Genomic DNA, 23,499 nt, shown 5'->3' with positions numbered 1-23,499 from the left:
GTTTGGAAGGGAAATCTGTCCTGTGACTGCTGCTGTGAGTAGCTGATGGGCAATCAGCCATGGTTCCAGTGCTCCAGTTTACTCTCCCTGTTGTCTCCCTGTTGTAGGGAATGTGGTAGATTTGGGGAGGGTGGAGAAATTACTGTTGGCACCATCTCCCTCAGCCATCTTTAAAGCCCTTCCTAGCTCCTGGTGAAGCTGGCACAGCTCAGGCTGTGGTTTTCCCCAGGTGTGCTGGCTGGTGGCAGGCTCTGGTGTATCTTGGGAGCACAGAGCTATGTGGGATGTAATCCCAAGCACCGGCAGTGGGTCTTTTGCTTCTCCTCGTGTCCCTGCAGTCCCCAGGGCAATAGCAGGAATTGAAAGGTCATTATCAGAAGAAAGCTCTTTGCCAACCCTGATCCTTTGGCTGAAAGTGCAGAGCTTCTGCTGCCCTGAAAAGCAAAGAGTCTTCCATTCTGTTTCCTCTTCACTTTTGCTTTTCACTGTCTGTGCTGTCCCACAGCAGTGTGGCACTGAAATGAGCTCCCAGTACAATGCTGTGGTGACCAAAGCTTTGGGAGCCATGCAGTGGATATCTCACCAGGCCTGCTGATGGAAAGCCAGGGCAGCCTGAGGTGTGACCTGGGTCTACTGCCACCCACACTGCCAGGGCTTGTAACCACACAGCCTGAGTTACAGCCACCAGAAGTCAGAACTCCAAACTCATGAGTTTAAAAAACAATTTAAAAAAAGAAAAAAAGAGGGGGAAAAAGACCTCAAGTGCTCTTCTCTTTGCCTGCTGTTATCTCAGTTTGAGCTTGTATTGAAGGATTTCAAGCCCTTTGTTCTGTCAGGTGGGCCCAGTTCTCCTGTGTCACCACAAAGAGTGAGAGAGAGCCCTTAACTGTGACTTGGGAAAGGAAATATAAAGGGATTTCACCTTCGCAAACTGCTTATTATGTGTCAGGCCTTGTGGATGGAGTGACGTCTTCTGCCATTAGCTGGACTTGCTCCAGGCTGCCCTTTCTGCTGGGGAAGATGACCTGGCAGGACATGGTGGTGCCCCATGTCTTCCTTGAAAAGCTTGCAGAGGGATTGAGAGGCAGCACAGCTCAGCTCTCAAAAGCCAGATTTCCTGGGGGTCTGGGATGGGATAAGCACTTCAAACTGAGATTTATTTCCTAGGCAGTTAACTCTTCCCTCTCCTTGGAACTGGCTGTAGCTGCTTTTTGGGGTTTAGTTTTGCTTTGGGGTTTTTTGTTTGCTTGTGTTGAGTTTTTTTTTTTTTAATTTAGACAAAAATTATTTACTGTTTCATTAGTATTTGTATGTAGAGTTGTGTTGACATATATCGACAGATTTAATGTGGTAGTAAAATAGCAAGGAAGGACAGGCTAACTTAGTATTTGTGCCCTTAACTGGGTCACCTTAACTGGGGTCTGGGGATGCATTATTTGTTCACTACACAAACTGTTCCATTACTGTGACAGTGACAAGTGGCTGTACATGTGGAAGAACTTTGGTGTAGCATTAAGGATGATCTGACAAGGGGTTTCTGTAAGCTCCCCAGCCCACGAGAGAGATCTAGAAAACAGCAACTGCTCAAATCCCCCACCTGCAAGTAGGCTGTTGCCTGTTCTTACATAGTGTAGGACACAGCTCTCTTCTTTTCATGGTTACCTTGGTAAAATTACTCTGCCAAAGGTTAAGCAGAATATGTTTTATTATTCCATCTGTTTCCTTGTTGGTTTTCCAAGCTCGTCTCCCCTATTTTCCTTTTCCAAACACATGAATGTATAGCCAAGGCTTACATGTCTATAAATACTTTTTCTTCAGAATTGTTCCCTTCCCAGTGCTCATGACAAAAATTAAACCTTTCAAAGTCTTTTTGTTTTTCACACTGTCAGCTAGGAGGTGCCTTACAAAAGCCATGTGCCACTTCCCACTGCACACAAAAACTGGGAAGGCCTGTAACCAAATGGCTGCCACTTAGTGCTGGAAGTGAAAAAAGGCCCCTGGAGCACCAGGATTCTCATGAGCTCTTTGAAATTACAGAGTAGAAAACTGGAAAAGGAGGCTCTGGAGAAGCAGCAGATGAATTTATGAAGCCTGAGGACGTGGAACATGAGCTCTGCATCCCAGAGCATGGGGGAGAGGACAGTCCCAGTAAACAAGCACAAAGAGCCAGTGAGACAAGGCTCCTCCAAGAAGTTGTGGTACTGAGGAACAGAGCAGATGCTGAAGTACAAGAGCTGCTCACCTTGGAGCTGAGTGCCTGAGGAGACAGCCTGGCCCCTGTCCTGCAGCAATAATCTTCCCACTGCAGCCAGGGCTCCTTCTGCCATTGCACCTGAGAGCAGCCCTTTGATACCGATCTTGCTACAATTTTGATTGCAGATTATGTTAAAACACAGACCAAGCCCAGAACAGCAGTAGGGAAGGAGATGGGAAAAGTGAAGTCTGATCTAAGTGTTGGGTTTTAGTTACCTGAGATTGTCAGTGCTGTTCTCTCCCTGTAGAAAGGAGTTGGCTTTACAGAACTATTATGATTATTGTTACATAACAGAATTTTTATTATTGAAAAGAATGTAAGTATTCCTCAATCAAGTTGAACTTGATTCACATTAAAATTAATTTATTTAAATACTATTATTTATTAAAAAGGCTTATTTAGAACTGCAATGACAAATGAACAGCTGTGGTGTGGAGACTGCCATTTAAGCTTGTTCTGTGTCAGCACAGGACTCATTTCTACTGAAGCCTTCAAGAAGCCTTGAACCAGCCTGTGTGTGACCTAAGGGAGCAGTTCTGCTTGTTCCACACTGGGAAGGGAGCAGGGAGGGGATGCACACCAGTTAGAGCTCCCAGTGTGTTCCATGAAAGATGATTGCAGCAGAAAGACTTAATGAGCCTTTAATTTAGGATTGTGTCTTTTCTGGAAACAGCTTTGCTGTCTGCCGTGCAATGTCCAGTAGTATTTACTAGGGAATAACAATCATTATGATTTATTTCATTATTAACTATATTGTGTTTTAAAGCAATTTTCTATTTTTAACATTGCTGCAGGACTGTTTGGAAAACCTGAATATGGAGGATCCCTGATGCTATGGAAACATGCTGATCAAGCTGCAGACTGGCTTTGCCAGGTCCCTGACATTGTCCCCCTGTAATTAGGCTACACTACCCTGGATTCTCAGTGTGTTTCATATGGATAGTGACACTCCTTTGTGTTTATAACAGCTGTAGCCTCATGTTAGAGCCTTTGGATTGCTGGAAGAGCAATCCATATATAAGGTGAGCCTTTGGAATGAACCTTTTTCATGCTGCTTTACTCCCACCTGCAGCTATGACTGTACAGTTGTGCTCCACACATTATTTGTTCAGCCAAAGCCCATACAGACTAAGAATGCTCTGTACAGTCCTTTTTTACTTTTTTTCCTACAACGTCAACACAGTGACAGTGACAACAAAATAAAAGGGTGGAAAACAGAACTGCTTCCATGGGTTTACCTTTACATAAGCTTCTTGACAGGCTGATAGAGCTGGGGTTGTTCAGCCTGGAGAAGACTCTGGAGAGACCTCACTGCAGCCTTCCAGTACCCAGAGGGGGATTATGAAAAGAAGGAAAATTGACTTTTTATGTGAGCAGGTAGTGACAGAATAAGGGGTAGTGGTTTTAGACTGAAGGAGGGCAGATTGAGATTAGATACAGGAAGAATTCTTTACTGTGAGGGCACTGAGGCACTGGTGCAGGCCACATAGAGGAACTGTGGATGTCCCATCTCCGGGAGTGTTCAAGGCCAGGCTGGATGGGGCTCTGGGCAACCGAACTGGACGACCTTTAGGGTACCGTCCATTCTGGGCCCGAGTGGGCTAATCCCGAACCACAAGCCGGAACGGAGCCGGGGAGACGGCAGCAGGGCCCAGCCTTTTCCTGGGCGGGACCGCCACGAGCACCCATGGCTGCGGGAAAAGAACTACAGCTCCCGTCGTGCCCCGCGGGCAGGGCGGCGGGAACAAACTCCTCGCTGATTGGCTGTGCTTTCCGCTGCTCTCACCAATCAGACGCACAGCTCACGGGGGACGCTCTGCCCTCGCATGAGGCGGGCTGGCGGCGTTCTGGGAGCGATGGAGCGGGACCGGGCGGAGGTGAGCGGGACGGGACGGCGGCTCCTCTGGGGCCTGGGCTGGGGTGCTTCTGGGTGCGGCGGTGGGTCCGTCTGATCCCGGCTGGATGGGGCCCTGCGTCCCCCCCAGCTTCCCGAGGAGGCTCCGGGTGATGCTGCCCTTGCTTGGCAGCCCTGGGGATTGTGAGGTGTCCGCAAGTTTCACTCACCTGTTGTGGAAGAGTAACCACAGATTGGTGCTCACGTCCTACGAGCTGCTGTAAAATGCACCCATACAGGGACCAGAAGGCGATGAAAACCTTTCTTTCTTAGAGGAGTTCAGGCCTTTCGGACAGGAATGCTGCCTGAGGGCCTGGATCCGCAGGAGAGCAACTCTTTGTTCAGGGAGTAACCTGGGAACCTTGGGTCTGTTAGTGCAAAGCCAGGGAGGATGCGGGGAGACAGCCCTGAGTGAAGTCTGATCTTCTGTCCACAGGTCTGTAATGATAGCTAGGAGCCAGGGATCAGGGGGAATTTAGCAAAGGAAGGTGATGGGCTTGCTGCTGATCTTTTGTTGTTGCCCACTTGGAGGAGCAATGTTATCGTCCTGCCTCATGTACCTGTTTGTGTCTGCCTCTGTTCCATCACTTCCTGTGCTGATGCTGAGTTCTTACTGCTCTTTCATGAGTTGCTAACACATTTTCCCAGCTTCTTTTATGCTTATTTGGAGCCTGGTTCAAGATTGTTCTAGTCTTGAGACACACTTTTTCTGTGCTCTTTCTTCAGCCTTGCAGCTCTCCTGCTGTAACAGCGAGTACAAAGAGCCAGTGAAGATGTTTAGCTGTAGGGGCATCTGGGTTTAGGCAAAAACCAATAGCAAATGTTCTGCCTCCTGCAGGTGTAGTTTCTGAACCAAGGTCAGCTGTGGGCTGTGCAGTTTCCAGAGGACATGAGCTGTCTCCAGGACTGCCCTGCTGACTTCCAGGCTGTGCTGGTCTTGTGAGCTGTGGTCTGTGCTCTGTGCTGGCTTTACTGTGACAGTGTCTGTGCTGCTGTGCTGTGGAGCTGTGTTGGGAGGAACATTGCCTGGAAGGACACAGTCTCATCTGTCCTTCATCAGCAAGGCAGTGCTTTGCTCTGTATTTTTCTATGTTCCTCAAGCTGCTTTCTGTCTAGCAACAGCCCTGTGGCACTTTGCTCTTGGGAAGCAGAATGCAGCAAGTGGAATGCCAGTAAAGGGACCTGTCTGGGGGAAGGTGTTCAGAGTCCTGCCTTTGGGGTTAAGTGGACTCCTTGCCCTCTCTGAGGCCACCCCCTGGCCCAAGAGGGCCTCCCCCAGCAGCAAAGGCAGGTTTATTGTGCAGTGGTGTGTAAAATGTCTGCTTTAAAGCAAACTGGCTCTTTTTGTAGCTGGTGTCTGCCTTCTGCCACAAATCTTCATCTTTGGAGCGGGTGGAGGAGGATGGTGATGACGATGAGGAGGATGATGAACTGGACATCTTTGGGGGTTACGACAGCCTCACGTGCTACAACAGCAGCATGGGCAGTGACAGCAGCTCCTGTCTGGAGGAGTCCAGCGATGATGAGGTGGCAGAGCGGGAAGCTGGTGAGCTCTCAGCCTCTCCCATGCACCAGCCATCCACAGGCCGGCTCACAGAAGACAGTGGCTCCGAGCCAGGTACTGCCTGTGCTGCCTGAAACGTTCAGGGGCAGTGAAGGGGGTGTGGCTGCACCTTGGGGGTGCTTTGGGAGCAGCTTTGGATTCACACTGCATTTTCTGAGCGGTGTGGGGGATCTGCTCTGTATAATGATGGTTAGCTGGTCTCAGCTCTGTCATTGTAGTGAATTGACTGCCAAATCCTCATCTTTTTGGCCTTCCTTCTCACAGCTGTGTGCGAAATGTGTGGGATTGTGGGCACCAGGGAGGCTTTCTTCTCCAAGACCAAACGTTTCTGCAGCGTCTCCTGCTCCAGAAGCTACTCCTCAAATTCCAAAAAGGCCAGCATCCTGGCCAGACTGCAGGTGCGTTTGAACCTCTCCAGCTGGCTCTCAGGCTCCATCACAGGCTCTTGTCATCCTGGGGGACTTCAACCACCCCTATACCTGCAAAAAGTAGCATGGCAAGCTGTAGGTAATCCAGTAGACTCCTGGAATGCATGGGGGATAATTTCTTAAGCCAGGGAATAGAGAGCTGTAGCAGAGGGAATGCAACAGTAGATTTGATGGTCACCAAGGTAAGTGAACTAATTGGGGATGCCAAGACTGGAGGCAGTAGCCCTATTTGCAGTGGTCATGCATTGGTGGAATTTGCAATCTTGAGGAGTATAGGTCAGCTAAGGAGTAAAGTCATGCTCCTGAACTTTAGGAAAGCAGACTTCCAGCTCTTCGGAGAGAGTCTATAATTCTGTCAGACTTCCTGGGGATGAAGCTGGATGTGCCTGTATGTAGGGGTAGGTGGTTGCTCTCTAAACATTGGACTGATTTTCCCAGTTTGTTCTTCCTGCCCGAAGTCCCCAGAGAAAGCATGACAGCTTAAAGGTGGTGCTCCCTAATAGCTGAGAAAGGACACACTGGTATTTTACCTGCTGTTTCTTGTTGCTGTGAATGTTAATAGATATTGTAGTAGTCTGAAAATTGTCCCAAGGAAGAGATGAATACCAAGTTGCAGTGGGTAACTTAGTCTCCTGTGCCATTAATGTTTCTAATGCTCCTTCTTTTGTAGGGGAAACCACCAACAAAGAAAGCTAAAGTTCTGCACAAGGCATCCTGGTCAGCCAAGATCGGGGCCTTCCTCCATTCGCAGGGCACGGGACAGCTGGCAGATGGGACACTGACAGGTCAGGATGGTGAGTGTAGGTGAGGGGTGAGGAGGTGCAGCTGGAGTCACAGAAATGGGGACAGCTTGAGGGCTATAAGCTCTGCAGTCCTCCTCCTCCTCTCTGGTACCCTGCCTTGTACGATGTGTGTGGATCGCTCTGACACAAGCTGGCAGAGCACAGGACATGTCTTTTTTCATCTTCCTGCCCATCCACTATTGTAGCCCCATCCTCACTCCTTGTATGACTTGACCTGGAGTGTAAGCTCTGTGGTCCCAGTCCCATGAGGTGCTGACTTCTGCTGGCAAAGGTGACTTAAAGGTGTCCTGCTTCCCCCAGCCATTTGCTGCCCCACTGCTCATGGGGAGTTACATTTGCCCCGAGTCACTCGCTGATCACTTGGAGCAATAACCACTCACTGCAGCTGAAGAAGCAGCAACTGACTGTGTTAGGGAGAATGGGAAGGCTGGGGCATGGCAGCAGCAGGGAGTGATCCCTGAGCAGACTGCTGCTGGAGGCTGCAGCCAGGAGGGACTGTGGGATTAATATCTCAAATTAGTATCTCTGATTTTCCCAGCACCCTCTGGGAAAGCAAGCATACTGCTGATATCACCCTGCAGTGTTGCTGCTGAGAGCCAAAATGTGAAGTGGTTTAACCCTGAAAGAATGCACTCTCCCTGGAGTGCTTTAGCCCTGGGCTGGACTTGACCCCTTTACTGCCCTTTCTGCTCCCCCAAAAACGAGTGACAGTGAATATTGATTAATAATATATTTTGCCTCTTGTGGGAGTTAGTGACCATGCACTCACATAGGGTCTAGTTTCCCACCAGAGAAAAAGAGAAAATGCAGTGGAATGCATAATCCCTGTGTGTTGTGTCTTAGTGCCTGGAGGCTGCAGGCTGAAGTCCAGAGGTAACTGATCTCTGCCTGTTCTGTGTCTCATCTGATTTTCTGCTCTCATGTCTGCTTGCAGCACTCGTCCTGGGCTTTGACTGGGGAAAGTACCTGCAGGAGCACGGCTACAAGGCAGCTCCTGTCAGCTGCTTCAAACATGTGAGTTCTACTTTGCTGTGCATGGCAGGGCACACAGGGCATGTTCTATGCATGGGCCCCCTGTGCTCCTGTGACAGGGGGTGAGCAGAGGCCCAGCAGGGGGTTATTGAGACCTGGTGGTGCAAGGAAAAAGAGTTGGGGTTTCTGGCAGCTGAGAATGGGAGTCTCACAAAGGGTCCAGGGACTTGGCAGAAACACTGCTGGTAGTGATGCCTATGATTTTTAGCTTTTTATGTTTTTCATATATTTGTAGCTTTGTAGATTGCTAAAAGCATGGCTGTAGCTTCTAGTGTTTTCCTTCCCTACATGTAGGAACAATAAACTAATCTTATAAACACATTCAGAAATATTGTAGTCTTATTCCAAGAACAGAACCAGCTACAAGGACATTCTGTTTTCCAACCAGAATCTGAACCAGACACAACAAAAGTGGGGCAAACAAAACCTCTGGACTGCTTCCCGTGGGTCAGAACCCCAGGAATTATTGCTTAACCAACTAACATTTTACCTGGACAGTATATGATAAGTATACTAATCGACTACTCTTATCAAAATTGTAGAATTACTGTACCACATGTGATTTTTACCATATTGTGTACCTGAAAGCTTTCAAGTAAAGGTTTGCTTTTATATTGACTCTAACATTGTTGGGAAGATCTGTTCTGTTTTCCAGGCATCAGTAGCAGTGGCTCAGTGCTGAGTGGGAACAGAATTAGTTCTGACTGGGGATGATAGTGGGAAGCTAATTTTGCAGTTTGTATGGCTGAGTACACCCCAGGGTGATGTGCAGAGAGGAATTCAATTTATGTGAGCCTGGCAGTACCTGCACCTCCAACATGTCCAGTTTTTATAAGACTTGTTATATTCCTTTTGAGTTGTTGTCTGATAGTACTGACAACATTTCCTTTTCCTTGAGGATAGGTTAGGCAGACATGTTAGCTATCCTCATTGTTAGGTATCTTTATGCCATAAAGGAATGGCAGCAGCTACTTTGGAATAATAGGACATCTGGCAGTGAAACAGTCAAGTATTGCTATATTGTATTCTGCCTTTTGGGATCCTCAGTGAACATCCCACTGAGATGTTTGGGACAGTTCAACTGTATTTCAAGATATTGGCAAGTCCAGGAGGGGTAAGGCATGCAAGCCTGTGTCTAAGGTGAAGGTGTAGCTGCCTAAGACATGTCTCTGAAAGCCAGAAGGGCCTAAACCCTGCTCTGATTTCCACATCCCTCTCCCTGCCTCAATGGCCGCCTCCATCTTTCAGGTGCCGCTCTTTGATCAGTGGGATGATGTGGTGAAAGGTATGAAAGTGGAAGTGCTGAACAGTGATGCTGTGCTCCCCAGTCGTGTGTACTGGATTGCATCTGTCATCCAGATTGTAGGTAAGTCTCCAAAGTAATCTTTCACAGCTGGGCATGGCTAAGCTCTGAGGGAAGCTTTAGAGAGCTAAGGGTAGCTGGTCAAGCAAAACAGCAGCTCTTTGGAGCTCTAGAAGTGCTGAGAGATTTTGGAACAGGAAATACCATGGTGAGGGAGTGAGAGGAAACCAGCTCGTGGTTCCTCTTCTGGTTGCTGGTCAATTTGCAGGAATAATTGCTGGAGAAGCTCTGGTGACCTGCAGAGTGCTGAAGGCCATGCTGTGGGTACTAAACCTGTGGTGCCAAATTCTTGGCTTCTGATGCCTTTGTTTGTCTGCTCTGTCCTGGCAGGATACAGGGCCCTTCTGCGATATGAAGGCTTTGAGAATGATGCTGGTCATGACTTCTGGTGCAATTTGGGCACAGTGGATATTCACCCCATTGGCTGGTGTGCCATCAACAGCAAAATCCTGGTACCACCACAAAGTGAGTGTGGGGCAAGAGGGGTCAGCATATACCTGGGCATGGAGAAGCTTTGGTTTATGCCTAGCACAGAGGGACGGGTGTTCCCACTGCATGTAGGACTGCAGCTCCATTTGTGCTTTGAGTTACAAGCAGCAGTTCGAGTTTGGGAACCTGGAGACCGCTTGGATTACTCCCTCTGCATCTCCCTATTATTCACCTGGGGATGCTGCATGCAGAGCTGATGTCAGACCTGTGGAGGCAAGTGCAGGTGGCTTTTCCTCCTTCTAATCCACATGGTGGCTAGACTTGAACTTTGGTGAACATTTTGGTCCTATATCCTGGGCAGCATCTCTGGTAAGTGCAGTGACTCCAGTCCCTGCACAGCTAGCAGTTCAGAGAGGGATGCCAGTTTAGTGGAATTCTGGCAAGCTGAGATTTGCTTGGTATGGCTAATGTGTTTTGCTCTATTACCACCTCCTCATCTAGATCAGTGGAGTTGAGTGTCTGCTTGGCCCAGTTCACTCTGTAATGGTGATCCCTTCAGCCAGATGTTGGGGCAAGCTGGCAAAACAGAGTACAGAATCTGAGTGTGAAGAAGGCCTTTTAGTGCTAATGGGCTGGCAGAGAGATGAAAGGTGTGGTGCTGTAATTATTTTGGTCATAAAGATGGACTTTTTCCCTGCTCATATGTAGCTATCCATGCCAAGTACACTGACTGGAGAAGTTACCTCATGAAAAAACTGGTGGGAGCTAGGACCATCCCAGTGGATTTCCACATAAAGGTAACCATGGGAGGCTGTTGTTTTGCGTGGGGGAAATGAAGCTGAAGTCAAGATATGTGCTCAACATGTCTCTTCTGGTTCTGATCTTTGTAACTTTTGTGTGCCTTGAAACCTGGGCAGGGCAGGGGCAGTGAGTGCTTCCACATGTTGCTTAGATACTTGTCATGATGCTGTGGGTAATGGATGGCACAGCCTCCATGCCCTCTCAGCACAACAGTTTCTGCTTTGGGTCATAGGCAGGCTTTAAAAGCTGTTGTCACATGATCTGCTGGGGAATAGTGGGATGAGGTTTGGCTGAAGGGAGAGGCCAGTGCAGCTCCAACCTGGCCTTTCACTGCCCTGTTTCAGTGCCAGGGAATAGCTCTGAGAGTCAAAAATCTTTGCCTTCAGTGTTGGTAGCAAAGCAGTCTGCAGGGAGTGAGAAGGGCACAGGCTTCCTTCAAGTGTCATGGCCTTGGCATCTCTGTATCTCTCATGATTGTTTTTGTGTGGCCTGTGCTGAGATTAGACCGTGTTAGAGGGAAGAGGGTCTCCTGTGGCTAGGAGCTTTGGAAATGGCAGATAAGGAAGACCGTCCCAGAGACAGCAAGCAGGAAGGCAGGTGATAAGGTTTTTTGTGTGCAAGGTAAGTGGTGACATTGAGCTGGAGATCTGGATGTAGTCAGTGCTTCCCATGTTACTTCTCAGAAAGTTAGGAGGGTGTTTGTAGCTGCTTGTTCCTGGGCCCCAGCTTGTAGCTGAAAGGGAAGTGGTGGAGGGAAACAGACATTGCTTTTGTCTTTCTCCCCTTAGCATCCACTCCCACCTTAATAAACAGGAAGTGGAAGACTTTAACTTAAAAGTTCTTCTGGATTCAGGTGTAGGCTGGTTTGAGTATCTATTTTGTGTTTCCTAGTTGCTGCATGGCATCTTGGGATCACAGTTCCAAAATGTCAGGGATTCCATAAACACCACTGGGCATTTGTGGATGAGTAGGACAAGGCTGCATGAGCAAACCGAAGGTCTCAAAAAAAGTCAGAAAGCAGCCAGTGACTCTACTGTCCCTTTGGGTCAGTGTGCTGAGTAACTGGCTTTGGATATGGAGTTGGGAGATGATCATCATGTAGTTCAACCTCTGATCAGAATAAAAAGGTAAAAATAAGAACCTGACCTCTTTTGAAGTCAACTGAATCCTGTTGCACTTTGGGAAACTACACGTCTAACTGATTGCAGCCTCAAAACTTTCATGACTGAAAAAGGCACACAGCATTCCTTACTTAGTCCCTTGTGAACAAGTTCTCACTGGGGACATTGACCCAAGGTGGTGGCTGAGCATTGCTGCTGGGCTGGAGTGGGACAGCTCTTATGAGGCCACATGACAAAAGGGAGACCCAGCGTGTGTGTGCCCAACCACGCTGTCATGTCTGGGGCTGCCAGCTACCTGCCCTTCCTAGTCAGCTTTGGGCAGTGCCAGGGTGCACGTCGGTGGGGAAGGCTGTTCTCTCAAGTGTTTGGAGAACTGTGCTTGATCTCACCTCCTCTGTTGGTTGTTGCCAGATGGCAGAGAGCATGAAGTACCCGTTCCGGCAGGGCATGCGGGTCGAGGTGGTGGATAAGAACCACGTGTCCCAGACACGTATGGCAGTGGTGGACACAGTCATTGGGGGCAGACTGAGACTCCTCTATGAGGATGGTGACAGTGATGATGACTTCTGGTGCCACATGTGGAGTCCCCTCATCCATCCTGTGGGCTGGTCACGGAGAGTCGGCCATGACATAAAGAAGACAGGTAAGGATCAGCCATCAGCCACTGCAGCCATCTTCTGATTTGCTGGGAACTACCTGCACCCTGCTGTTGACACCAGTCTTGACATGCTGGGAGTGAGGCAGTTGCCTCAAGACCTAACAGGTGAAGTCTGCTTAGTTTTGTGTCTGCTGATTTTTTATCTGGATAGATAAAAATCCTGAGATCACAGGTCACAACAGGCGACTGTAGGGTTTCTTACCTGAAGCAGACAGTCTGTCCCCTTAGTGTGAGAATGCCGACTTTGCAACATGACAGATGTTTGTAGTCTTTTTTGAGGAAATTCGTGCTGGCTTCTGTAAAACTGGATGCCATCAGGTTGCGTTTTTCTGGACTTTACCAAGAGGAATTGTTGATTGGCTTATTCTAGCAAAGTAAAAGACAGAAAAGCAAGACTTGAGCTCTGCTGATCCTTTTGGTTGTGTCTCTATTTCTGCCTCTGCCTGGTGATTATAGCTGCATGTGTTATCAGTAGTTCTCAGGAAGCTGAGCCATCTGCTTTTGAACAAGCCCTTCATCACAGCCCGTTTTATAAGAAGTGTAGAGGGACTGACCTGTTCTTTTTATTAAATAGTCACATATTGAAGAGGTTTATAGCAGCTAGGCTCTCACAGGAAAATTAATAACCAGTCTGTTTCCCTATTGCAGTTGCTGCAGGTTTTTTACCTCTCTGTGTTTCTTCCATTCCTCACAGACGAAAAACGTAATGACATGGCAAACCATCCCACCTTCAGGAAGATTTACTGTGATGCTGTGCCCTATCTGTTTAAGAAGGTAGGACAAGTGTGCCTTTCTGTGGGGGTCACAAAGAAGGAAGCAGTGATAGCACTTCCTTGCCTGGGCATACATGCTGCCATGTGGGCTGTTGAGGGTGGTCTCATGCTGCCATGTGGGCTGTTGAGGGTGGTCTTTCTTGTACCTAAGGGCAGTAAGGTCTTTGAGGTGTCAAGGCTGTTGTTAAGAAGGAGCAGTCAAACTAGAAAACTGAAAGAATTAAAGGACAGTGACAGATTGAGGGACTCAATCGAAGGGCAAGCAAGGGAGCTTTGAGTTGGAGAGGAAAGAGGATTGCATGGGAGAGACCAGTTCTGACAAGGAACTGGATCATGCTGGTAAGGACTGAGATGAGAAGGAAGCTTGCTTTGTTGTGGAGCAGCAGTTGGGCTTGGCTCTGTGACTGACCAGAGCCATGGCAAAAGGTTGCCGACACAAACATAGTGTTGGTTTGGCTGCCCCTTTGTATTTCTTGTAATATTTTTGGTTTCCCCTCCCAAGCTGAACCAAGTGAAGTTTCAAATCCTATTTGTACTTGCTGTGCTCGGTGTCAGGATGGGGCTGTCCCACACCCCTGGCAGCACATGGTACACCAGAGTCTCCCTTAGGTACGAGCTGTCTACTCTGAAGGTGGATGGTTTGAGCGAGGCATGAAACTGGAAGCCATTGACCCCTTGAATCTGGGCAACATCTGTGTGGCCACTGTTTGCAAGGTAAGTTCAGTGAGCCTAAGGGGTCTGCTGTGTTTGCTTGGCATAATGCAGCTTCTCCTCAGCTCTTTTCAAATTAATGAGACCAGGTAAGATTTTGTATGGGGGAGCAGAGAAGGCTGTCAAGAGAGGTGGACAGCTGATGTGTGGAGGGAACTGGGGGGTTATCTCAGAGTTCTGACAAGCTGTTAACCATGTGTACTTAGACAGCGTGAAGATAAGCATGCTTGGTCTGCAGGCTAGTGCCCAGTGTGTGTGACTGGCAACCACGCTCTTTCCACCACTGGGCATGCAGTAGGGAAGATTTGTTCTCCAGTTCTGAGAGTGCATAGAGAGGCCCCTGTGGAAAGAAGGGAAGAGTTGTGAGGTGACCTCCATGTGGGGAATGGCATGAGGATGGACATGTCACCTTCAGTCTCTCTTGATGAGGTGGTTGTAAGCTCTACTCTTCTGCTAGTGTCAAGAAGTTCCTTGCCCAGGTTTCCTCAGTGAACTGTGTTGAATGTTGAAAGCATAGCATTCATCTGGGCTTTTCCTGCTTCTTCAGCTGTTTGCCCTCACAGAACCCAAACTGAGGACTTTGATAGTTGGGAGTTTGGCTGTGGGATGCTATGAGAGCTGTTTGTGTCTTGTAAAATGTTTCCTTCAGCCACGGTTTTGAAATGGAAGAGTTTGGGATAGGCATGCCTATCGCCTTTAGTAGGCACTAATACCAGCGAGTGACAGGAAGGGACAAGTCTTGTTGCTGTATGAAGTAGCAAATCCAAGGGTGGTGCTCTTTCCCTTCTGCCCAGTAACAAAATCATGATCTGGCTGGTGGAGAGGGCTTTTGGGCTGCTGGTGAAGTGTTTCTGGAGGAGAACAGAGCTCTGCCGTGTTACTTACGGAGCATGGGCCAGCTCTTGGAACTCCGGTGCCACGCCAGGAGTGGGGAACTGCCTTGGTGCAGGGATTTACCAGAGGCAGAACCTTTAGAGCCACTTGTTCTAAGGTGCCAGACACAAGCCATGACAGGGACCAGGCAGAGGACAAAGGAGGAGGCTCTTCATCTTGAAGGAAGCACTTATTCCAAAGAAAGGGATCAGAAACAGTCTCGGGCACTCCCGTGCAAGTGGTTTTGCACACATACAAGTCAGGAGGTGGATACAAAGGGCTAACCAAAAGCGTTAGCTCAGCGGAGGAGCGAGGGGATTACATCAAGTGTCTGGGGCCAATTGGGGTAGGAGGGTGGAGAAGATGGGTCACGTGGGCCAATGGGGCTTTGAGGAGTCGGGAAATGCCAAACCGGTGTTGCAGTCAAGGATTGGCCTGAGGTTAAAGTGTAACAAAAGGGGCTGGGCTGCCTTGACAGGCAGGGAAGGAGCTGGAACAAGGTGGGGAATGGCATGAGGGACTGCTTTGAGGGAGGGTAAAACCGAGGGGTAAACTAACTTGGGGAGAACATGGGGGTATAACAGAACAAACCACTTAACAAGGAATCAATAAAATAAATTTGAACCGTAACAGCTGACCATTTAAGGCTTTTCACATAGTCCTTTCACAAGGTTCTTAGTGTTGGTCCCAGTCCTGCAGAACTTGCTGCTTTGGGGATTAGCTTGTGTTGACTAACATACTAGGAGAAGCTTGGGGCACATAACATTGGATTTTACTGTATAGTGGTAATTGTGATTGATATGTGGGGGGACTCTTGAGAGAATCTTTTGAGAGGAGGAGAGGCTTTAGAGCAAGTAGAGCTCTACTCATGCTTTCACTCCCATGTCAGGTTCTCTTGGATGGGTATCTCATGATCAGCATTGATGGAGCAACGTCTGATGATGGCTCTGACTGGTTCTGCTATCACGCCTCCTCACACGCCATCTTCCCTGCCAACTTCTGTAAGAGGAACAACATTGAACTGACCCCTCCAAAAGGTGAGATTTGGACTCTGCCCTGTGGTACAAACCTGCACGCAGAATTTGATGGGTGCATTTCTGAGAGGGGTCAGGTTCCGATAAATCAAAACAAGGTCCCAATCCACTTGTTTTTCAGGGAGACTGCTAGTTCAGAGAGCCAGGATGTTTAAGCTTTGCCCATATACCAAGTCTTGGTTAGCTCCTGGCAGATCAGTGGCAGAGGTGTATGATCCCCAAACTGAGCAGAATAAAAGCTTTTAAAGGACAAGGAGGATGGGAAGGGATAAGTAGAGCCATTGCTGCAGGAATCAGTACTTAAGTGTCCACAGTCATCTCTATTCTTTTCTCTATGAATAGATCTGACATGAATATTTCTTCAAACTTCTAAGAGACAATCACCCTAGGAGTGTTTTTGCTGCCTCATCTAGCCATACCTGAAAAATCTTGCTCTGAATTTCTGTGTTGCAGCATTTTTGTGCAGTGCTGTTCATTTCAATTTGATGTTCCTGCTGATGGGAGAAAGAAAGATTGGTCTCAGTGGTGTGTTTTGAACATACTACTTCCTTCTTGCTGCTGGTCCTCCCCTTTCTCTGGGTGTGTGGCTGACACAGATGTTCAGAGCTGCAGCTTGCTTTTCTCTATTAGCCTGCAGAGAGGGGTGCTGGACTCCCATGGAATCCATGCACTAGGTTCATGTCCAAGATCAGGCTGTACATGCAGGTTCACTGACCTGCTGTGCAGCTGGTTGCTATGCCTCCTTCCTGCCTACTCTGCCTTTTGTCCCAGCTGGTCTACCCAGTGACTGCCTTTTTACCTCTTAGTGTTTCTTCCTTCTGCAGGGTATGAAGCAAAGACATTCAGCTGGGAACATTACCTGGAGGAGACCAAATCAAGACCTGCTCCATCACGGCTCTTCAACACAGTGAGTGCTGCCAGGAAGAAACAATGTGTAGGGATGCTTGGAGTAAGCAAGGAGGAGTGCAATAGCTCTGGCTGTCACAAGATCACAGAGATGGAAGTGACTTCTTGTCCAACACCCCTGCTACAGCAGGGTCATCTGTAGCATGTTTCTCAGGACTGTGTCCAGATGGATGGAGACTCCACAACCATGTGGGCAACCTGTGTCAGCGCTCATCGGCACTCATGGTAGAACTTGTCTCCTGATGTTCACAGGGAAACTCCTGTGTTTGTTTGTGCCTGTTAACTCTGGTCCAGGCACTGGGAGCCACCGAGAGGAATCTGGCTCCATCTTTGCACCCTCATTTTAGGCATTTATACACATAAATAAGGTACACCCTGAGCCTTTTCTCCTCCAGGATGAACAGTCACAACTCTGTCAGCCTTTTCGCATACAAAAGATGCTCCAGTTCCCTCATCATCTTCCTGGCCCTTTGCTGGACTCTCTCCGCTGTCTCCCTTGTACCAGGGAGCAATTGAGGTGTGGCCTTGTCAGTACTGAGCAGAGGGGAAGGATCATTTCCACTGACCTGCTGAGAACAGCTTACCATTAGCCTTCTTTGTGCCAAGGGCACATCCCTGGCCCACGTTCAACTTCATGTCCACTGGGATTCCCAGGCCCTTTTTGGCCACGCTGCTTTCCAGTCAGTCTGCCCCTAGCTTGTGCTGGTGACTGGGGTTCTTCCTCTGCATATAAGGGATTCCAGCTTGTCAAGGTGCCTCTGGAGGGCAGCACAACCATCTAGTATATTCTGTCTCTCCTCCCAGTTTTCTACTACAGGCAAGCTTGCTTGGTTTGACATGATACTCTGACATGTCATCTGGATAATTAACTAAGATGTTCAAAAGGAGTGGATCCAGTATTGACCCGTACTGACCCCTGGGGTACACTGCTATTTACTAGCCTCCAACTAGATTTCATGCCACTAATAACCATCCTCCTGGCCTGGTCACTCAGCCAGTTTTCAGTCTATCTTGCTGCATCTGCACCCAGCCTGTATAGTTCAATCATCTTCTCTATGAGGTTCTTATGGCAGTGTCAAAAGTCTTCCTGAAGTCAGGACAGACAATATGCAGTACACACAATATATGCAGTCTCTAGTGGGCTGCAGTTTGCTGACAGCACTTTAGGGAGACCTCAAAAGCCCAGGAGTATGTACTCTCTGAGTTGGGACATCAGTGTCCTGCCTTTTGTGGGTCCCTCTGAGTGTCACCTGTGATTTTTCTAGTGTTTCTGTGAGCTCCAGGCTCCTGGTGGGCTCTGCATTGCTCATTGCCTGTGGATGTGTGGCTGGCATGTTGGGTGGAGGTTGGGGCTGCTTTACATCAACAAAACTGCTGCAGCACCTGGGCCTATGCTGATCTTTCTGATTTCCCGGGGGTAATTGTTTGATTGTGTTCCTGAACTGCTGCTCCCCCCACAGCAGGATCTTGCTTCTAAAGGCTGGGCTGAAATTGACTGAGGAGACGGCTGGCCTTGGATCTGTTTTTGGATCTATGGGCTTGTTGTCTGCTTGCTTTAGACTAAAGGCCAGCCTGTGAGAGTGGAGTTGGCCAGATATGGGTTTGGACTGAGTGCAATGGCCTTGGCTTTTCTTTTAAATTATTTTCATTTCTATGCACCCAGGACTGTCCCAACCATGGCTTCAAGGCAGGCATGAAGGTGGAGGCAGTGGACCTGATGGAACCCCGGCTCATCTGTGTGGCCACGGTGAAGCGTGTAGTCCAACGTCTCCTTAGCATCCATTTTGATGGCTGGGACAACGAGTATGACCAGTGGGTGGACTGCGAGTCTCCAGACATTTATCCTGTGGGGTGGTGTGAGCTGACAGGCTACCAGCTTCAACCACCAGTGGTTCCAGGTGAGTGAAGATTTTACTGTGGTTTCTAACGTTAGAGATAAAGATTTCCTTCCTCCTTGATTTGCACTGGCTACCAGAAATCTTCCTCTGTTGCCATGTTCTAGCAGCTGGCAGAGGGAGGAGCCTTGATAGAGAGAAAACAGCCTGAGTTTTGAGATTGGCTCTGTTCCCCCACACCAACAGAGAATTGCTCCTGAGGAGTTGGGTAGAGTTCCAGGTGGTCCTATCTCTGCACAGCTCCCTTTTATTAAGAATAGCTATAACCTTAGCCAGGTAGCAGCAGGAACTTGCCCCATGCTACCTTTCCTCATCAGCTCTTTGACTCTGTCTATAAAAGGTAAGAGCATCCTCTCAAGAGTTCGTTTGTCCCCTTGTCACAGGGAGGCCACTGCCTCCCCTTTGCAGATGTTCTCCTTCCTATTTCAAATTACAAATCTTGTTTCTTTACTGCCCCTACCAAGTCTATACTGGGCCTCTCTCCCCTGTGCTGCCCCAGCCTGCCGCTCTGGGCCCTCACGTGGAAGCATAGACAGCAACTGCACTAGAGCCTTGCTTTCCCCTCAGCTGGTTGTCTTGGGAAGAGGGCTTTGGCTTGGGGGGACGGGTATATCTGTTTCTCGCTTATGTCACTTCATCCCAGTTACCTACTGGTTATGGGACTTGGCTTTCGTTTCCCTCTCGTCTCCATGACAGAGCCCACAGCTCCAGCGAAGGCCAAGGAGGTGCCCAAGAAGAGGAAGAAACCCTATGGAAAGAAGAGTGAGTGATGTTTGATTAGTGCCCTCCCGCCCGCTCGCAGGCTGGGCCCAGTTAGAGGAACCCTGTCCATGTCCCATCAGAGCAGGAGAGAGAGGCCTTGTCTTGCTGTGGATGCCCTCATTTGGCTGTGGGTTTACCAACACAGTTTCACCCTTCTTACCTGCCCTGTTACCTAAAGAGCAGAGAGCTGTGTGCGGGAAGGATCTGTTTTGCAGTCTGTTTTCTGTTGGCTGAGGTATATATGGCACTTGCTTCCAGGTGTGAGGTTGTGCTGCTTTCACTGCTGTGTCCATGGTTGGAGAGAGATGTTTGCTGCAGCTGGAGGGTAGCTGGAGAGCAACCCTGCTTTGTGCTGAGGGAAAGAAAGCCTTAAGATGGCTGAAGAGGCCAGTAGAAATACTTTTATTGTTTCATCTTGTCATTGTTGTTGTCATTGTTGCAGTAGCTGTGGCAAATCATGTAGACAGACAATAAATTCCTTCTTGGGGGGTGGAGGGGAAAGTACATCCAAAGAATATAAAGATTTTCAACCTAAATAAAAAGGTCAGCTAAAAACCAGAACATTACGGTTACAATGTCTGCACCTTGCAGCAAATATGCTCATTGCCTAGGACTAGACTCAGACAGGTAAGCAAAGCTGACTCCACACTGATTCTGAGAGGACCTGCTCCTTGGAAGTTAAACACATGCCTTGCCTTTAATGAAGGAGAACATGAAGGAGCATATTTTGAGATGATGACTGTAGAATTTTTCTCCAGTAGGCCATTTCTGTTGCATAACCAGTTGGCAGCTAATGACCATGTAGCTTTCTGTTCAGTTGTGCTGGTCCCTGGCCTGTGGTTTCTCAGAGGAGCAGGGTTGCTGATTTTCCAGGGGAAAAGAAATACTTTTGCTCATAGTCTGTTATCTCTTTAAGGAAAAAAGTTACCTGCCAAAGCCCGCAGTGTCAAGCAGCCTGTCAAGAAGCCTTCTGCCATGAACTCAAAACGAGAAGCAAAAGCTGCCAGCCAGGCTTTGCCAGAGCCAGCACCTGATGAGAGTAAGGGAATGAGTTATTGTACCCTGCAGCCACATCCACCTCTCCCCATACACTCTCTTAGCCAGTATTCATGGGCACCCCCAGGCAGAAGAAGGCAGCAGCATGTCAAATGTCCTTCCATACTCCTCCAGAGACACTCCAGAGAGTAGAAGAAAGCATTTGCTTGTTTTCCTGGAAAGGTTTGCCTCCTGAGAAGGTTTGGTGAGACCAGTACTGCTCAAAATCTCAATGCTGCCAATGCCTGCTGAGGGCCTGGTTGTGTGAGGTCAGGGAGGAGAGACAAAGTGGATATGTCAGGGGTGGCTGTCTCATCCCAATCCCCAGCAGGGCTGTTGCAGCATGTGAACATAACCTCTCATGCTGTGGTGACCAGCAGAGCAGCTGGGTCACCTGCCAACCCTAGCGGGTAGGGGGAAGGAGGGTGGGTGAGGTGCCTTGTGCACATGTGAATTGGAGAGTCAATGAAGGGTCCCTCCTGTTCATTTAAGTTCCCCTTAAATGTGAGCCCAGGCAGATTGAAAATGGATGACATCAGCTTTGGATGTCATCATCCCTTAGGAGTTGTTCTTGGGGGCCAGCAGCTGAATGCTGCCAGGGTTTAGTCCCATCCTGATTGCTGCTATGACCGTGGATAGCCTTGCAGTGGCATGACAGGGCTGCCTGTGGTGAGGTACCCTCAGGGAGTGGGCTGGCCCCAGGGCCTGGGGCATTTTAAGTACCTGCATGGACAGATCTGGTTTGAAGGTGCTGCAGGTAATGCTAGTCAACATGGGTTGATTTTATTTACTTATTTTTCCCTCTCTCTCTTGCTAGTCATTGCTGTGCGGGTGAAAGAAGAAACCATTGACCCTTCAGATGCAGAATTTGGACAGACAGAGCTTCCTGTTCCCATCAGCAGCATAAAGGAGGAGGACACAGACTGATCTGGAACATTCCACAGCTGCCCACAGCAGCTTCACCTTGTGGCTCTTTAGGGAAAGTCCTGGCAAAGGGATACAGAGGACCAAAAGGGCCTTCCTTTTTTAAAGCAGACCACCCTGTGGCATTATAACTCTGCTTTCCTGGTGTGCAAGAAAATTTCCTCCAGACTTGTAATGTTAAGCCCTAGGAAACAGTAGGAAGACTGCAGGTGTGCTGCAGAGCATGACCAGGGTGGCTGCTGTAGTTGTGCATGCCTGCTTTTAAAGGCACCTTTTGGATCAGGAGCTCAAAACAAGGAAAGAGGCTACCAGAGCACAAAAGGCCAGTTTGAGTTCTTAGCTGTGGCTGGAGGTGACAAGTGACGAGTGCAGGACATATCAGGAAAGGAACTGCCCCTGTAGGACTTTGGTGCTGTGTTCTCTGGTCTAAGTGCTGCGAACCCCAAGAAAATCAGGACAGGAAGAGTGGAAAGAGGTGAAGAAACAAAAGGAGATGATGATGCCTGCTGAAGAAGTGAGACCTTTTTTCACGGAATGGTTTGGGTTGGAAGAGGACCTTAAAGATCTCAAGATCCTCATCTAGTTTCAGTACCTCTGCTGTGGGCAGGGACACCTACCACTAGACCAGGCTACCCAGAGCCTCATCCAACCTGGCCTGAACACTTCCAGGGATGAAGAATCCACAACCTTTCTGGGCAACCTGTTCCAGTGCCTCACCAACCTCACAGTAAAGAATTTTTTCCTAATACATCATCTAAAACTACTGTCTTTCAGTTTGAACCCATTCCTCCTCGTGCTGTCACTACATGCTCTTGTAAGTGGTCGTCTCATCTTGCCTGTATGTTCCCTTCAGGTATCAGGAGACTGCAGTTAGGTTACCTTTTAGCCTTCTCTTTTCCAGAGTGAACAATCCCAATTCTATCAGCATTTCCTCATAGGAGAGGTGTTCTATCCCTTTAATCATTTTGGTGGCCTCCTGTGGACTTGCTACAACAGGTCTATGTCCTTTTTTTGTGCAGAGGACCTCAGGGCTGGATGCAGCACTGCAGGTGGGGTTTCACCAGAGCTGAGGGGGAGAATCCCCTCCCTCACTCTGGCCATGCTGCTTTTGATGCTTTCACTCATCTCTTGATGCTTGATTGGGTTTCTGTGCTGTGAGTGCCATTGCTGGGTCATGTCCAGCCTCTCATCCACCTGTATCCCCAAGTCCTCAGTAGGGCTGCCCTTGATCCCTTCATGCCCCAACTTGTGTTGATTCTGGAGGTTGCCCCACCCCAGGTGCAGCACCTTGCACTGGGTCTTGTTAAACCTCATGAGGTTTCCATGTGCTCACTTTTGAGTCTGTCCAGATCCCTATGGCTGGCATTCCATCCTTCAGGTGAGTGAAGAGTACCACTCAGCTTGGTGCTATCTGCAAACTTGCTGAGTGTGCACCTGATCATTTTGTCTGTGTCATTAATGAAGACATTAAAAAACACTGGTCCCAATACAGACCCCTGAGGGACACCACTGTCACTGATGCCCACTGGGCCTCTCAGCTGTTGACCACTATCCTCTGCAGGCAACCATCAAAACAATTCCTAATCCACCAAACAGTCCACCCATGGAACCCATCACTCCAGTTTGGCGGGAATAGTTGTGATGGTCTGTGTCAAAAGCTTTACACAAGTCCACCTGGCTCAAGGAGCTATCTTCCATGCATTGCAGGAGTCTCCTGGATTGCCTGCAGTTACCTTGGTGCTTCCCCAGTAGCTGTCAGGGTGGCTGAAGTCCCCCAGCAGGATTGGAGTGTGTGAGCACCACACCTCCTGTGACTGGGGCAGGAAGGCTTTGTCAGTGGGCTCCCCTTGGTCAGGCAGCTGTGGCAGACCCCGGCCTCAGGGCTCCTTTGTTACCTCAGTGTCTGATTTTTACCCACAGTATTTCAGCCTGCTCATGGCTGTTCTTCAGAGACAGCTCTTCACACTCAGCGCACCTCTTGACATGGAGGGCAACCCCTCCACCTCTCCCTCCTTTCTGTCTCCTGAACAGCTCATAGCCATTGATAGTCACACTTCAGTCACGCAGTTTGTCCCACCAAGTTTCAGTAATGGCAACAAGGCCATGACTTTCCAGCAGCATGGTGGCACCCAGCCCCTTTGGTTTGTTGCCCAATTCTGTGTGCTTTGGTGTAAAGGCACCTTGGCCAGGCTGTTGGCTGCATCACCTTCCCAGAGGAACACTCCTTAATTCCTTTGAG

The 23,499-nt window shown here is 48.8% G+C and overlaps 1 protein-coding gene across 1 annotated transcript; it reads left to right on the top strand.

Annotated features, from left to right (window-relative positions):
* Positions 1-4,090: 4,090 nt before the first annotated feature.
* Positions 4,091-22,024, top strand: L3MBTL2 (L3MBTL histone methyl-lysine binding protein 2). The gene is made up of 17 exons (XM_059472300.1): positions 4,091-4,131; positions 5,499-5,766; positions 5,977-6,110; positions 6,811-6,934; positions 7,878-7,957; positions 9,224-9,341; positions 9,669-9,803; positions 10,476-10,564; positions 12,101-12,332; positions 13,042-13,121; positions 13,730-13,834; positions 15,594-15,741; positions 16,563-16,645; positions 18,308-18,542; positions 19,236-19,301; positions 20,218-20,340; positions 21,154-22,024. Exons 1-17 carry the CDS (start codon positions 4,111-4,113, stop codon positions 21,261-21,263), a joined length of 2,151 nt encoding a protein of 716 aa, XP_059328283.1. The 5' UTR covers positions 4,091-4,110; the 3' UTR covers positions 21,264-22,024.
* Positions 22,025-23,499: the final 1,475 nt, after the last annotated feature.

This window comes from Ammospiza nelsoni, chromosome 5 (assembly GCF_027579445.1).
Source record: "Ammospiza nelsoni isolate bAmmNel1 chromosome 5, bAmmNel1.pri, whole genome shotgun sequence".
In the NCBI taxonomy this organism is placed as follows: Eukaryota; Metazoa; Chordata; class Aves; order Passeriformes; family Passerellidae; genus Ammospiza; species Ammospiza nelsoni.
Note: the sequence above shows the minus strand (reverse complement) of the source record. Positions and strands in the feature narration are given on the sequence as shown.